The sequence below is a fragment of the Anastrepha obliqua genome, chromosome 1 (assembly GCF_027943255.1).
Source record: "Anastrepha obliqua isolate idAnaObli1 chromosome 1, idAnaObli1_1.0, whole genome shotgun sequence".
NCBI classification, from domain to species: domain Eukaryota; kingdom Metazoa; phylum Arthropoda; class Insecta; order Diptera; family Tephritidae; genus Anastrepha; species Anastrepha obliqua.
Genome location: NC_072892.1, coordinates 179273279 through 179288878, shown reverse-complemented (window position 1 = coordinate 179288878; position 15600 = coordinate 179273279). Strand labels below are relative to the sequence as shown.

Below are 15600 nucleotides of genomic sequence, written 5' to 3'. Positions count from 1 at the left end.
TATTATTTCTACATCTGTATATTTAAAAGGTAGTAATTTAATAAAAACTCCGGCAAATTTTACTAAAACAGCGTGCCTAGCATAAATAATATACCTAAGTATTTAAGTATTGAGAATTGCGTTCATTGGCAGCACTGGTTACACCACACCGGCAGCGAACCAGCCATGCAGGCACTTTGGCACCGGTCCATTTGTGTGGAACTCACAACGTCCCAGCTCAGTCCACGTTTTAGCGCATAGCACCAGCAGGCCGACAGAGTTATCATTTAAGCCAGCCCAAACCATAGAAGCCAACACCACACCATCATCTTCTGTGTTGGCATCGGGCGCAGGCACGAAGACGGGTTCGCTGGGATAGCAATTCGGTTCACACCACTTCTGTACAGTCTTCGTTGTTACATCGACTTTGACGAGCTGCAAGAAATTAGTTTAAGTTATAAACTTTAAACTTCCAGCTGAGAGAAGAAGCACTCACCGTGCCTGGGTTATCCGCGTCCACATCCGAACTAATCGCATAGAAATACCTATATTTCTTGCCTTAAATTATTATAAATAAAATATGGCTTAACTTAAAAATTCACTAAGTTCACACAGCAGCATCGAACTCACCCAAATGCTTGTCGTAATTGAAACGCGGCGTCTCACAGCCCCAGTCGCACAGCAACTCTGGACGCACCATGATGCTGCGATTTCTTAATTGATACGCCTCCGCTTTGCTGTACTCCAAAGTGACCAAATTCACCATTGTTTCACCCTCAACTCCCTCTTTCGTTTGCTCTCTCCCATCACCAGCGTTGCTGCTATACCCCAGCATCTCCTCCTCTTCCAATTTTTGTATGGCCATATTTGCTATGTCCTCATAATTTGACTCTGAATGCTTCATCTTCGGTGGCTGCAGACGCGTGCTAATACCTGATAGCGAGAAGGATTTCACTACCGGCCGTTGATTAGTCGGCCGATCTTTAATCGTCACTACATCCGCATTTTCAGCACCTAAGGGCAGCACAAAACGCAATGGACGTCCACGAAAATGTGACGCATAATTCGGATTCGATTGCATGTTCATAATCGACTCCAGATACATGCAATTAATCATTTCCGGATCTTTATAGCAGCAGATGTCGATCACCACATGATTGTCCTCCTCATACTGATTAATGATGTGTAGATAGAAGAAGGCCTCCGATTGAAAGGTATAGCGCACTTTGCCAGTTTCACGATCCATCAGATGGAACAGTGTGGGCTTATCCTCGAACCATTTGAGACACGACGCCAGTTGTTGATTGGATATACTGGCTTTGACAAATTCTGTCAAGGAAACGGAGAGGGGCTGTTCAACAATGACAAAATAATGCTCTGTGATGCCTGTAAAGTGAAGAGAAGTACTTAGTTGCTTCGTGTGTGTAAGTAATGGTTTGAGTTACGTAGTGCTCGTGTGCCACCTACCGAATGTGTGCATATAGCCCGGATGCAGCTTCCAGCGACACGAAATCGCACCCACAATATGGGCATCCTCAAACATTTGCTCGCCGTGTGGAAAACAAATTATATTATAAGCCGGGCCTGATTTGGTGGCGGCCATACCGAGATTATAGACAGTGCCATTGGGCAGCACATGAGGATGTGAGGTGTGATTCACCACACCTGCAAAATCGGTAACGCAGATGCGGCCCTCAGTGGCTAGTGTGCGTGGATTAATTCTGCAAAATTAGAGTAACGTCAAAGCAATTAAGGTGAGTTGGAAATTAACAAGCAAATGGGTTTATATTGCCTTAGCCCATTGGTGTATGGCGTGCTTTGCTGAGTTAACCGAAATTTTTCTTTAACACAACCAAAAGGCGAGGAGACAAACAATCTTTTTTGTTTACCTGTGCATCATTGGTGTCTCCGCAAATGTGTAGTACTCATCTCCGAATGGATAAATTGATATCATTGAGTTGTCAGAACCACTGTCAGGTCGAAATATCGCTGAGACTCTATCAAAGAAAAAATATGCAAGAAGTTTTAAAAAATTTTAATGAAATTATAACGGTTATAAATGAGCAATTAGTAAGCCCAGGGCTAGTCAAGTCCTGTAAATCCAGGCTGAACTATGTCGGTAGACATAAGAGCCTGATGCTAACATGGGTCCCGGGACACGTAGGTATCGAGGGTAACGAGACCTCTGACTCCTTAGCTAAGATGGGCTCTAAGGCCAACTTCTTTGGCCCATAGCCCGTTTTGCCACTCCCTTCTGCGGCCATCATAGTCACGGATAGCAAATTGGTAACTACCACCCACAAGCGAGCTTGGCAGGCTGAGAGAGGCTACAGATGGACTAAACCCTTCTGTCATTAAGCAGAGGGGAGTGCAGACGGCTGGTTGGACTGATGACGGGCCACTTTTTGTGGGCGAAGCATATGGAAAGGTTGGGCATCTCAGACAGTGTACTCTGCCCAGCTTGTGAAGAGGAGGATGAGACGGCGGACCACTTCCTGTGTGTCTGGCCCGCCTTCGATCGAATCAGGTTTGAGGTCTTTGGCACTGATGTGTTAAAAAGCGACCATCTTGGCTCCTTGGCACCACACTGCTCACTTGGATATTCCATAATGGTCAACTACAGAACTGGTCGCTAATATTATCGAGAGAGATATGAATGAAATCGATGGATGGATGTAGTGGCTTCCACCTTCGCGAGTTTTAACATATCCTGATACCCGTACCCGGAATAGACATCGATAACGAGAAGAGCATGCAGAATGCTGGTATACGACCCAGAAAGTACTCCGGGGTATTCGTAGTAGTAGAAACAGTTTTCCGTTAGTGTTCATACGACCTTTATGGAGACTAAAAGATAGTTGGCGGTTCTCAGCTGTATCAAAATATAACAAACTGACAAAATAAACCCCGTTTACTAACTTCAATACTTTCAGCCACTGTAGTACATCTCTAGACCAGTTCACCTCGTTTGCATTCTTACCTCGAAAAATAAGCACAGACCTTCCATAGTATGGAACCTTACTGCAGCCGACCGCTATTTTCTTGACACATTTATTCGGTTAACGAAGAACTGTAATTTAGTATGCAAACAAAGAATACAAATTAAAATAAACTCAACAAAGCATACGCACCAACGCCAGTGCTCACAAAGCCCCAGTGCGCAGAACAATAATAACGAGAGGGGCTCATATCAACGACCATTTGATCTATCCTGTCTCCATGTAGAGGAACTGCGAACAAATCTCTAGAGGGAAGTCCTAAGTCGATTTCTATTATGGATATAACTGGCTGTACTGGAACGCCTTTAGCCATTCGTCAAAGACCGGTCCATCAGAGATACAAGAAATCTCCATCATAGTTATTCGAGAAAAAAGCAAGATTCATCTTTCCGTGCGAACGCAGCCTGAACTTAAAGCTGCGCCAAGAGGTAAAGCCGAAGAAAAGGCATCAAAGATCCTCAAACCAAGCAATGGTTCTGATCTCTGAAAGGTAACAACCGACAAATCATATCGCGATTTCATGCAACCGAGGACCTGGATCTCAAATATTACTGATCCAACAAACTTTTTCCAAACTACCAGTGCCTTAACAAAGTCATGAAAAAGCATCGTGCTTTAGCAATGCTCGACCGAGGGCATCTGGAAGATAAGTTGATGGCCTTTTCATGGTTTTTATACACCGGTAATTGAACTGAAGATTATCACATTTACCAGGACCCAATTACCTATGTATTTATGTAAATATACTAGCAAATCCGGCCCGCTTCGCTGGACAAAGACACGGCGGGTCCACGTTTTGGCATATATTTCGAGACCCTAGTCATCAATAGGTATGAAAATTACCCCGCATTAAAGCACTCGACAGCTTTCATTTGATGCCCATATTGCACATCCACAACCAAAGGTTACCCGAGTCCACGTTTTGACCTATATCTCGAGACCCCAGTCACGGAGCGGCATGAAAAATACTCTGTACTAAAGCATTCACCAACAGCTTCCAATTGATATCCATATTGTACAAACACATTCTAGGGTCCACGTGTTGGTCTCTATCTCGAGACCCTAGTCACGGAGCGGCATGAAAAATACTCTGAACTAAAGCATTCACCAACAGCTTCCATTTGATACTCATATTGTACATACCCATCCGAAGGTTACCCGGGTCCACGTTTTGACCTATATCTCGAGACCCTATCTACCAATAGGTATTCAAACTATACGGAAACCATCCTACTTAACAATGTGTGTAAGTTTGGTTTAATTCGATGCAAAGACACGGCGGGTCCACGTTTTGGCATATATTTCGAGACCCTAGTCATCAATAGGTATGAAAATTACCCCGTATTAAAGCACTTATCAACAGCTTTCATTTGATACCCATATTGTACATACACAACCAAAAGTTACCCGGGTCCACGTTTTGACCTATATCTCGAGACCCCAGTCACGGAGCGGCATGAAAAATACTCTGTACTAAAGCATTCACCAACAGCTTCAATTTGATATTCATATTGTACAAACACATTCTAGGCTCCACGTGGTCTCTATCTCAAGACCCTAGTCACGGAGCGGCATGAAAAATACTCTGAACTAAAGCATTCACCAACAGCTTCCATTTGATACCCATATTGTCCATACACATCCGAAGGTTACCTGGGTCCACGTTTTGACCTATATCTCGAGCCCTATCCACCAATAGGCATCCAAACTATACGTAAACCATCTTCAATACCTACTTAACAATGTGTGTAAGTTTGGTTTAATTCGGTGCAAAGACACGGCCGGTTAGCGAACACACACAAAAAGTTGACTTTATTTTATATATAAGATTAGGCGCTTACACCCTTTTCGGGTGTTTGGCCAAGCACCTCCTCGTATCTGTGGTGTGCTTCTTGATGCTCAAATGAAAGGACCTACGGTTTTGCGCCGCCTCTAAACGACAGATTTTTTTTTTATGCGGAGCTTTTTCACGACACAAAAACACTCGGACGTTTGCCATTTGTCATTAGAAAAAAACTTTTCTATAAATTCGTGTTTCGGGCCCGAGTTCTGGAATCTGTCCACTTCCAAATGATGATAGTCACTCACCAACCCATTCGGTGACCTCTTTACAAAAAAATTTTTCTCTCAATTGGTGTTTCGTGCCCGAGATTTCGAACTTGTCCACTTCCGAATAGTAGTCACACATCAACTCAAATATACTCTTTGTTTCATATTCGCGCTGTGTAATGTAATTTCATTCTCATTGTCTATAACCGTCCGATCCATAATCTTTTGTAGGTCAAATTTGAGAATATTTTCTAAATAAATAATATTTTTTTTCGTTTTCCTTTTTTCTTTTGCGTGAGTTTCGAATTCTCGCTTTTACATTTTTCCCAGTTATTTACACCTTAACTCACCTGTCGAATATCGTGTGACAAGGATCCGGCACCGATGCTGTGCCAAATTCCGTTACCACTATACGTTGTGCTGCACGATTCTTCTTCAATGTTTCAGTCTCCACAAATCGATTCTGATATGTGACTCGTCCATTCTTTATAGCAAATCGATGTACCAGCGCCGAGCAATCGAATAAATGTTGGAACATCATTTCGCCCACCTTCCAATTTCCAGGACCATTGCGCAATAAACTGCCATTCAACCAAGCGGGAATATGTCCGCTGATATGTCCTTCAATGGGTTCGATGATTTCTTGCTCGCAGGAGCGCAACCAAACATCTGAGGCACAATCGGGGTAGCAACGTCCGGAGCCATCAATGCGCACCGACTCAGGGTCGTGAGTTTTAGGGTTGAATTTTATCTGCGGAGTAGAAAACAAACTTTGGTATTACTAATGCAAACGTGCACTCTTTAGAAGACTAGGGCAAGAGTTAGTTTCAACCCTGGAAAGTAGGTCAGCAATAATGTGGTCATAAAAAAATGAAATGAATAAAATTAAAAGAATTTTTTTTCCAGTAGCGATGAGCGAACCTCCGAGTGGTTTTTTGCCATGAAACAGCTCCACAAAAACGCATCTGCCAATCAGGGGGACCATAAAACTATGCGGCTCTACTTTTGTAGACCATTATTGACACGCCCATTAAATGAACGTATGTATGTATGTATCCCTTTTCGAAGAAGTCTTTGCGAATGAGACATTTTTTGTAGAATAATTGGCTTCGTTCAAAATATGAATTGATTGGCTGACTTCCACGAAAATCAGCCATGAAACAACTTCTCACCAGGCCAATCATCATTTACCATCGTAAAACCTCAAATATGTTCACATGGAATATGAAAGTTTCAACACGGAATACATCAACAAGAAATTACACTCCTTATTGTTTGTTATTATTTTCTGGTATAACTGCATTTCAGCACCTTTGGCAGAAACCACGCCTGTACACGCAGAAAAATATATTTCACTACGCAGAAAATACCAAACAAATACATTTATTATTATTTCAAACACAATGCGGCACACTTTTGGCAGCAATAAACGATAAACACAAAAAGAAAAACAAAGCACAACTATTCTTGGCACTGGCAAATGAGGCACTGCTAACTACGCAACGCAAATGAACGCTGACTGCGGCGCGCCAGTGGAATCAAAGTTAAGCCGGATTATGTGCAATTGAATATTTGAGTATTAGAACGCCTTTAGCCACGGCCAGTAAGCATTGCTTTTGAAATCCCTAAGCTTTCACGGCAACCAACTTGCGTTAGCCGAGCCAAAACAAAAATGTTAATTCTCTCTCTTTATTCACGGATGAACGTGCGCAAGTATGTGTAGATGGATTTTCAAGTTCACGTGGCTTAGTGGTGGAAAAAGCTTTCTGCTCGCGTCGCTGTAGTCAAGCGTACAACGAAAAGTTTACATTCAAGGTCAATTCATACTTGCTCGACCGGCAAGGATACACTTTTCCGCATGGCAAACATACACACACATGCACACACACTTTCAGATGGTTCACTTTCGCTGTCGTGGTACACTTGTGCATATTTACTTGCATACATTTGCGTGCGTGTATTTATGTGTGACAGGCATCTGTCACTGCTGTGAGTGTGTTGATCGTCCTTGCTCTTGACAGTGCACGAACTTGGCATTCAAAAGAGAAATACAAGGCTTTTGGCTGGTGTACATTTGAACCGGTTATTATATTAATGGCGTAAGTACATTTAAAAAAAATGAGGCAACCATATTCATTTTGGTTTTGTTTGCACATTTTGTTTTCAAAAACTCTTGGTTGACGAATATACGTTTAGAACAAATTAAGGGGGTCTAGAAATGAGAAAAATCGATCTTTTTTTTGCATATTTTCAAAGTTTAAACCTTCAAAAATATGATCTTGAACGAAATTTTTCAAAATTCGAATTGTTTTCGGAGGTACAGCGGATTTTGTGACGAGGCGTCTATATCGTCTATATCTATAATATATACCTGGAAATATATCGCCGATTAATGCAGAGTGAGTAGTGAATATTATGATCTAAGTTATTCTATTGGAATTGTTGCTCAAACTTCAAACGCGATTTTCTCAAAACTATTTTTTTTGAAATGGTCGTCATGATATCTCAAGTTCTACTTGGCCGATCGCTTTGAAGCTTGATAATAATTTTTTATTATACATCTGTCTATCGCGCCTGCCTCGGATTTTGAAAAATTTAAGTTTGAAGTATTTTTAAAAAATTTGAAAAGGTAAAAAAAGATGGTAGGTTTTTTTTCATGTTGACGCCATTTTGGGATTTTTTTCTTTGATTTGACATAATCCGATAGCGACATCCAAACTAATGAAGAATTTTTTTAATTTGTTTGTTTTAGATCACTACAAGGGTTGGAATCATATCAACCAGGGGGCACCGTTTTTTATGTAGCCCCCACTCCGCCGGCCTGTAATTCAACGCTTCTTTTTATTAATTTTTATATACTTTTCCAATATTAATTAATAAAAACCATAAAAAAATGGATGGTAAAAAAGTTTTTAATTTTTTTTTTATCCTAGTTTTACAAATACCTAAAATTCAGGCGTCTAGACCAGAATACCCCCTTAAAATTTACCTATTAATACAACTTATCACGAAGTGAAATTTTATGTTCAAAATGAAAATTTTTTTCATAATAATCCAGAAAAATCTTAACCTTCAAAATGCCAATACCAAAGCAAAATCAAAATTCCTAAGGAATATTATCCACAGTGACGATAGGTTTTTTCATGTAAAAATTATCCAGTAACTTTCAAGTAACTTATATTCTATCAAAAAAATATCGGGAATTATTCAGTCAGAGGTATGCTCTGCGATTTTCAGTATAGATAAAAATATCGAACAAAGAATTTGTCTTAAATTTTGTGTTTTAAACGGGATTTCGTGTGCCGAATCATAGAAAATGTTGCAGTAAGCCTATGGCGAGTGTGTTTTATCAAAAACACGGGTCTACGAGTGGTATAAGGCTTTTGCAGAGGGCCGAGAAGTCGTGAAAGATTTGCCCCGATCTGGTCGCCCATCAACGTCTTCAACGGTTGAAAACGTCGACAAAGTCAAGGAAATGATACTGGGAAACCATCATTTAAGTTTGAGGGAGATAGCTCGTGATCTTAGCGAGTCTCATGAATCAATTCGTAACAGTTTACACCATCAATTGGGCATGAGACGGGTGGCTGCGCGACTCGTTTCCAGAAAGTTGAATTTCTTTCAAAAAATTCATCGGAAGAAGGTGGCTGAAGACATGCTTGAGCAAGTGAATTCGGATCCAACGTTTATCCAGCGCATCAGAACAGTCAGAACAGGTGAAGAGACGTGGGTATATGAGTTTGACATTCCAAACCAGTCAACAGGCGGCCGAATGGCGCTATCCATATGAGCCGAAACCCAAAAAAACACGTCAAAGTCGGTCAAAACTCAAAGTCATGCTATTCATTTTCTTTGAGTATCGTGGTGTTGGGTACACGTTTAGTATTTGAATTTGCACAGATGTCTGTTATGTGTATAAGGTTAAGTTGATCGTTACAGAAAAGGCATGTGGGAGGAGACGCGGATAGAAGAAGGTGTTCATGGGTTAGCCTGGAGTGACCGATATTTAAACGCACGAATACAGAAATTTGATTCCTTGATAACGAGGATGCATATATTGCTTTTTCACACTCTGAGTTTAAAGCTTTATAGGGGGGCCTGAATTGCGCCCGCGATACATATTTTTGTCGAAGGAGAGAGCTATTTATGTACGCTTGAAGGTTCTTAGAGACAAGTGGAGTAAATAGAAAGACTGGGGATTGGTGCATGTATTTGGCCGCTAGATATGCCGATTCATTTCCCAGAATACCTTTGTGGCTTGGTATCCAGACGATACGTATTTTGTTTCCATTTTTTATTAAGTAGTCCCGTATTTGGGAGAGAATTCGGCTACTACCGTAAATGTTGGATAGCCCTTGTATTACCGAAAAGCTATCCGTATATATGGCAAATTTACCTTTCGATTTCGTCGCAAAGTCCACTGCTTTAAGGATAGCGGTAGCTTCGAATGAAAATATTGAGCTATAACTTGGTAACAAGCCTCCTATATGCACACCAAAACTAGATAATTCGAACAATTGGCATGAACAGACCTCATGTGAGTGCACATTTATTATTTTTGCCAACTACCACCTGCAGCACATGACACTCAAGAAAGTAGGACAATTAGACACGTATGGTTATTGACTTAATTTGATCCGCCACAAAGTGCTCTCGCAGGCGGCACTTTGCCGCTTTGAATGAGAAAATTATGAAAAGGTATTATTATTATATTAAAATATTAAGAAATGTGGTCTAAGTTTACTAACGAAATTTGAAATTTTCGGGGTTACTAAGTTAAAAAAATGGCAATGGCGGTACAATTTTAAAGTCGAAAAAATTGTTCCCATCGATTCCCTCAACTGTCTTTTCCAATAACAAATTTGAAAGCACTTCCAGTGGTGTTCGTAGATTTTTTCAGACGCAATTTTGTATGTGATGATGATGTTCCTGCGGTGGGCCAGCTATATTATTAGGAATTGAAGGGTGGTCTTTACTCTTTAAAAGAAGTTAAACACCGAATTGTGCGGCAACTTTCAGTATGCTTTCAGGTGTTATTCATCTACTAGGACTTGTCGCTGTGTACTGCGAATATGCAACTGCGTAAAGTAGTTGCATTTAAAGCTTGCACCTTCTTACCAATCAAAAGAACTAAAGGAGCATGCGAAAAATTCGAATTTTGGCGTATTTCAAAGAACATATGTTTTAACAACGAAGGTCAAGTTTCAGCTGTGCCGTTCAAAAACTTTGTTAGAGGAATTAAGTTAATCCTATAAAAGTCTGCTATTTGAGCCGAAATATGTTGCTTTATTTAAGTGCCAAGTATAACTGACTTTTAATTACAGTTTGAGCATTGAATCTGCAAAGCAGAAACCTTTAGCTCAAATAATATTTACAATAAAAAATATTATATGCAGCAGGAGAGAAAGAGAATTATGATTAAAATATTACAAGTGTACTTATACATGCAATGCCTATTTTTTGTGCGGTTACAGTAATCGAATGTTCTTACTGTTATTTTGTGAAGAATACCTGTAGGAATAACAAAATGCAGTTTTAGGTATTTTCTATAAAGATAAACCGACGCGAAAATTAATTATGGTATTTATGTTAAGCTTAAAACTACATAGAGCTTATGCAGATTCTTGCTGCTTACAGAGTGTAAATTCGTATTTTTAAGGATTTCAACCATCTACAAATTGCAGAAAAAGCAGCTTTTATGAGATTTTTTTTTTGTAGTACGAATTTCGTTACTTTTTCTATTTATTTATTTTTTATTTTTTAAAGCTTAAATAACAATAGGATTGTTAAGTAAGCAAAAAGATAACGAAGGCTTTCAGCTGACTTTTTCTATTATGATTTCACTTTGCGTAAGGGTAAGAAGAATAAAATTTCAATAGCAAACTGGGCACGGTAAAAGTGAAGTGCCACCAGGCGTATGAGTGGCATACATTTTCTCCCTCCACTGAATTTTTATGAGCTTTCTTGCCGATTTTCATATGCTTGATAAGAAACTGAGGTATTCCTGGAATCTGAACAAAGGCAAAAAATGTTTTTAAGGAAATTTTAAATCCTGCAAAATCTCTTCCTTATAACTACGGAGTATTTTTTGGTGAAAAATTTTGTAAAGGCGGTGTTTAACTGTGCATTACAATATTTCTTTTTAATTTTCGGACAACTAACATAAAAATCACAAATATACGAATAATTCAGGTAATTCTTTCTTAGGTATCTTTCTTAGCTATATCTTTATATATAAAAATGAATGTTTGTCTGTATGTCCTCGATGAACTCAGAAACTACTGGACAGATTATTATAAAAATTGGTACATAAATGTATTTTTCCACGGAGAAGGTTTGTAGAATATGCTCATTGCGGCCTCTCACCACCAGGTGGCGCTGCAGAGTAGCAACTTCTGCCCCGTTCAACCAATTTTTTCGAAATAAACAAAATCGATAAAATGGTTTAGAATGAATTGAATATTTGTGTACTCATTTTTCTTCAAAGTTATTTTTCTTAAATTTATTTTAGTTGTTGGCGTAGAAACGCGCGCCGGGTACAGCTAGTTCTTTATAAAATCAACAGTAAGGCCGGCAATGCCATATTAAAAATTAATAGGGTCTGCTGGCATGAAGGATCCTTTGAGCCAGCTTATGTGAGCTTGAAAAATTTATAAGACTTGAAGCACTTAAAAAGTGCTAATTTCAAATTATAAATAACTGTGTCACGTCACTAACGATCGAGGCGTATCGGTACATTTTGTAAGCGCAAGTCGCCGTATTGGAAGTGACGATTTATTCTAACTCTATAAATTCATAAAGGTCTTCAAGACCTCTTTTAAATTAAATAAAAGTTAAACACGTTGCCCTCAGATTTTTAAATAAAAAGGTATTGAAATAGTGTTCTGTTGTTAAGAGATAATTTTAAACACAAATAATTGTGAGTAGCGTTGGCACTTAATTTTTAATGAAAAATACAAGTTAGTTACAAAATTTAAATATTACAATACGGAAGTTGAACGAAAGGTGTTAAAAAAATATATTGAAACAATTTTGAAGCCAAAATGATGACGAATTGCATACTTGGACTATGTTTTAGAATGTCGATATCACACACAGATTAAGAACACTTTAATAAAAAAAAATTTAATAAAAAATGTCTTTTATAAGTAAATAGCGGTGCTTGTTTTATGAAAACTGTACAACTTTATTCCACCCGCGAGTTAGACAAAAATAAATATTTCCAAATTCCCTACATTCTACATTTAGTTTTTTTTGTTATTTTTCTAGCTTGAAAATGACACCAGAATTGCGATAATGTCGCCATTTGGTCAAATTATTCTACGAAACAGCTCTTATAATAATAAAAAAATATTATATAATAATAATTAATAATAATAAATAATAATTATAATAAAACTCAATAGCCACCCTGTGTTATTTCTCTATCACTCTTACTCCTTCCCACAAAAGCAATTCTCAAAAACAAAACCACCGTTACAGTGGTGTTACGCCTTGAGAATTAAAAACAAAAATCTGAAAACATATTGTTGGAACAACAAGTTTGAGTGCTTGCGCTTAGGAGAATCCAATTTTTTTTATTTTCAAAGGATTCAGGCATTTACGCCGCCAAACAAAAACAAAACTGCGTACATAGAGCACTTCAAGGTACCAAAAAGGGCAGTTGAACTAAAATAATTTGAACTAAGCGTAGTACTTTTTCGCTTTCTCGGTTCAATACTGAAATGTTCAAAATGATTTGATTTTATGTATTTTCTTTTATGCACTGACTGGAAAATATATCTCCCGAAATTATACCACTTATTAACAAGTTTTGACTATTTATTTGCTTATTATTTTTATTTTATTATTATTATATTTTGGTAAATATATAGTGCATTATATATTTTTTATTTTAATTACAAATTTTTTTAAATTTATTTATATACTACTTATTTTTTTTTAATTATATGTATTTTTATAAAAATATACTGCATTTTTTTTATTTAAACTATATTTTTAAAAAATTCATTCATAATTTATTTTTTTTTTATTTTATTTAAATTATTATTTTTTTAAATATAGTGCATTATTTATTATTTTATTTAAAAAAATATGCATTATTTACTTTGTTATTGAAATTAAATTGTTTTAAAGGTATACTGTATTATTAATTATTTTATTTTATTTAAAAATATGGTGGACTTATAAAAATTATTTATTAATTTATTTAAATTATATAAGTTATTATATTATATTATTTAAATTATCTATTTTATATAGAGCAGTACTTATTTTTTTATATACATTATATTTTTACATATATACAGCTCATCATATAACAAAGGCCATAACAATCTTTGCACACATAATTCGAGGATTTTAATAATAGTTTTTAAATTTTTAATCAAAATAATTTTTCGAATTTTCTCCTTATAAATGAAGTCGTGCTTTTGTTACATCGAAAAAATGCGCAAAACTGTCGCTTTGTTTTGCGGAACTATGAATATTGTACTGAATATGTAAATATTTCAAAAAATTCCATTAGAAATCGCATTGAGCTTCAATGAAAACTTTATTTCCCCCCTTTTTTCATTTCCTCCCCACCCAATCTCATATCACTCTCACTCTACTGGACAATTTTTATTCACTTTTCATTTCACTTTTCTTCAAGAAAATATGCTCCACAGCAACTTCAATGCTTATTTCTAAATTTTCGAATACAAGATTTTGAACGCAAAATTTGTTTTTTAATCAAATTCCCTAGAAATAGAAATTTCCTATTACTTTTTGTTTCAAAATTTGATGCAAAATTTCATTATCAAAATTTTCAAAATAACTAAAAAATTGTGTAAACTTAAATAAAAATTCAAAATTAAGCAAACATTTGAACAAACCGCAAAGAAGTCCCTTATAAAAGTCCTTATAACGCCTTCAGCCATAATCGTTATTCAATATCGATTAACGTAGCGCGACGTTGAAGATATTTTTCCAACAACAAATTCAAGGATAATTAATAGAACTGCTGTCACAAACGAAAAAATTCACAAGGGTGCCTACAGGTAATTATAAGTTATGTTTGTTTGTATGAGAAGAAGCGTCTGCCACAAGTCAGTTCCTAGACGAAGCGTTGCGCTCGAAATAAAAATGACAACTAATAGAAATGTGAATACTTTCCGCCCCAAATGGTCATAAACAACAAACTAAGTATATAGCAGAGAAGCCGGTCAGCGGCAAGTATAATTTGTGAAATCATATACACACAGCGACATGTGTACATACAAATGTACATCTATTCGAATAGAATACCTTAAGTAGTGAACACACATACAGATATATATATAGATGGGTGTACATATGTCCACATATATGTAGCAATGTACAAAGTGAGCAGCAGCAAGTCATAGAAAGGCGCAAAACCAAAGTCGCTGCCACAACCGCAGCACTCCCTCCTGGTGGCAGCCACCCGGTAAACCTCGCTTTGTTGACGCGCCGCTGGTTATTTAACAATTTATGAATGGTGCGGATGAATGGCGAATGTCCGCATTGATTCCGAAATGTTAATTTGCTATAATATAAACTACAATTTGAGGCAATCAGAGCAGGAAGAGCATTGGCCGTCATTTCGCTCACTTAATTATGACGAAATATGCATCTCATTTGGCGGCAAGCGATGTTCTTTCACCAAATCAAGGTCGTTTATGCCAGCTGCTGCGCCTAAAGATTTTGATACATATCTTTTATAGTATAAATATATGTGTGTATGTATTTGTGTGTTTAGCTAATCAATTGACTAAAAGAATTATGAATTTCGAACTTTTTTTTTATTTGAAGCAATTAGTTGAATTCGAAATGACAAGTTTTGCGAACTGTAAATATATATATTAGGAATCTACTTTCAAAGCCGGAGCGTTTGTATCCATTCGGACGACATGACCCAGCCAACGAAGCCGCTGGATCTTTATTCGCTGCGCTATGTCTATGTCGTCGTAAAGCTCATACAGCTCATCGTTCCATCGTCTACGATATTCGCCGTTGCCAACGTGCAAAGGTCCAAAAATCTTACGCAGAATCTTTCTCTCGAACACTCCAAGCGTCGCTTCATCGGATGTTGTCATCGTCCAAGCTTCTGCGCCATACGTTAGGACGGGCATGATGAGAGTCTTGTAGAGTGTTACTTTTGTTCGTCGAGAGAGGACTTTACTGCTCAATTGCCTACTTAGTCCAAAGTAGCACTTGTTGGCAAGAGAGATTCTACGTTGGATTTCAAGGCTGACATTGTTATCGGTGTTAATGCTGGTTCCTAAATAGACGAAGTCTTTTACAACCTCGAAATTATAACTGTCTACAGTGACGTGGGTGCCGATACACGAGTGCGCCGACTGTTTGTTTGAAGACAGGAGGTACTTCGTTTTGTCCTCGTTCACCACCGAACCCATTCGCGTTGCCTCTTTATCCAGTTTGGTGAAGGCAGAACTAACAGCGCGGTTGTTAAGGCCGATGATGTCAATGTCAGCGGCATACGCCAGCAGTTGTACGCTCTTATAAAAAATTGTGCCTGAGCGATTAAGTTCTGCGGCTCGTACGATGCTCT

At 37.7% G+C, this 15600-nt stretch overlaps 2 protein-coding genes across 4 annotated transcripts in view; one reads left to right on the top strand and one right to left on the bottom strand.

Annotated features, from left to right (window-relative positions):
- Positions 1–14: 14 nt before the first annotated feature.
- Positions 15–13992, bottom strand: LOC129242321 (carotenoid isomerooxygenase). 2 transcript variants are annotated; one of them, XM_054878902.1, is made up of 7 exons: positions 6339–6476; positions 5378–5778; positions 1869–1976; positions 1447–1700; positions 610–1365; positions 476–537; positions 15–414 (listed from the first exon to the last, which is right to left on the bottom strand). In XM_054878902.1, exons 1-7 carry the CDS (start codon positions 6408–6410, stop codon positions 139–141), a joined length of 1929 nt encoding a protein of 642 aa, XP_054734877.1. In that variant the 5' UTR covers positions 6411–6476; the 3' UTR covers positions 15–138. The 2 variants fall into 2 exon arrangements, with proteins under 2 accessions (XP_054734877.1, XP_054734885.1); XM_054878910.1 differs by lacking the exon at positions 6339–6476 and adding an exon at positions 13904–13992 and having other exon boundaries at positions 16–414.
- The window catches only part of LOC129242295 (leucine-rich repeat-containing protein 40), a 63095-nt gene continuing 61471 nt past the window's right edge, over positions 13977–15600 (top strand). For both annotated transcript variants that reach the window (XM_054878866.1, XM_054878874.1), the window contains exon 1: positions 13977–14068. The gene's annotated coding sequence lies outside the window, so the exon portion shown is untranslated. The remainder of the gene's footprint in view (positions 14069–15600) is intronic.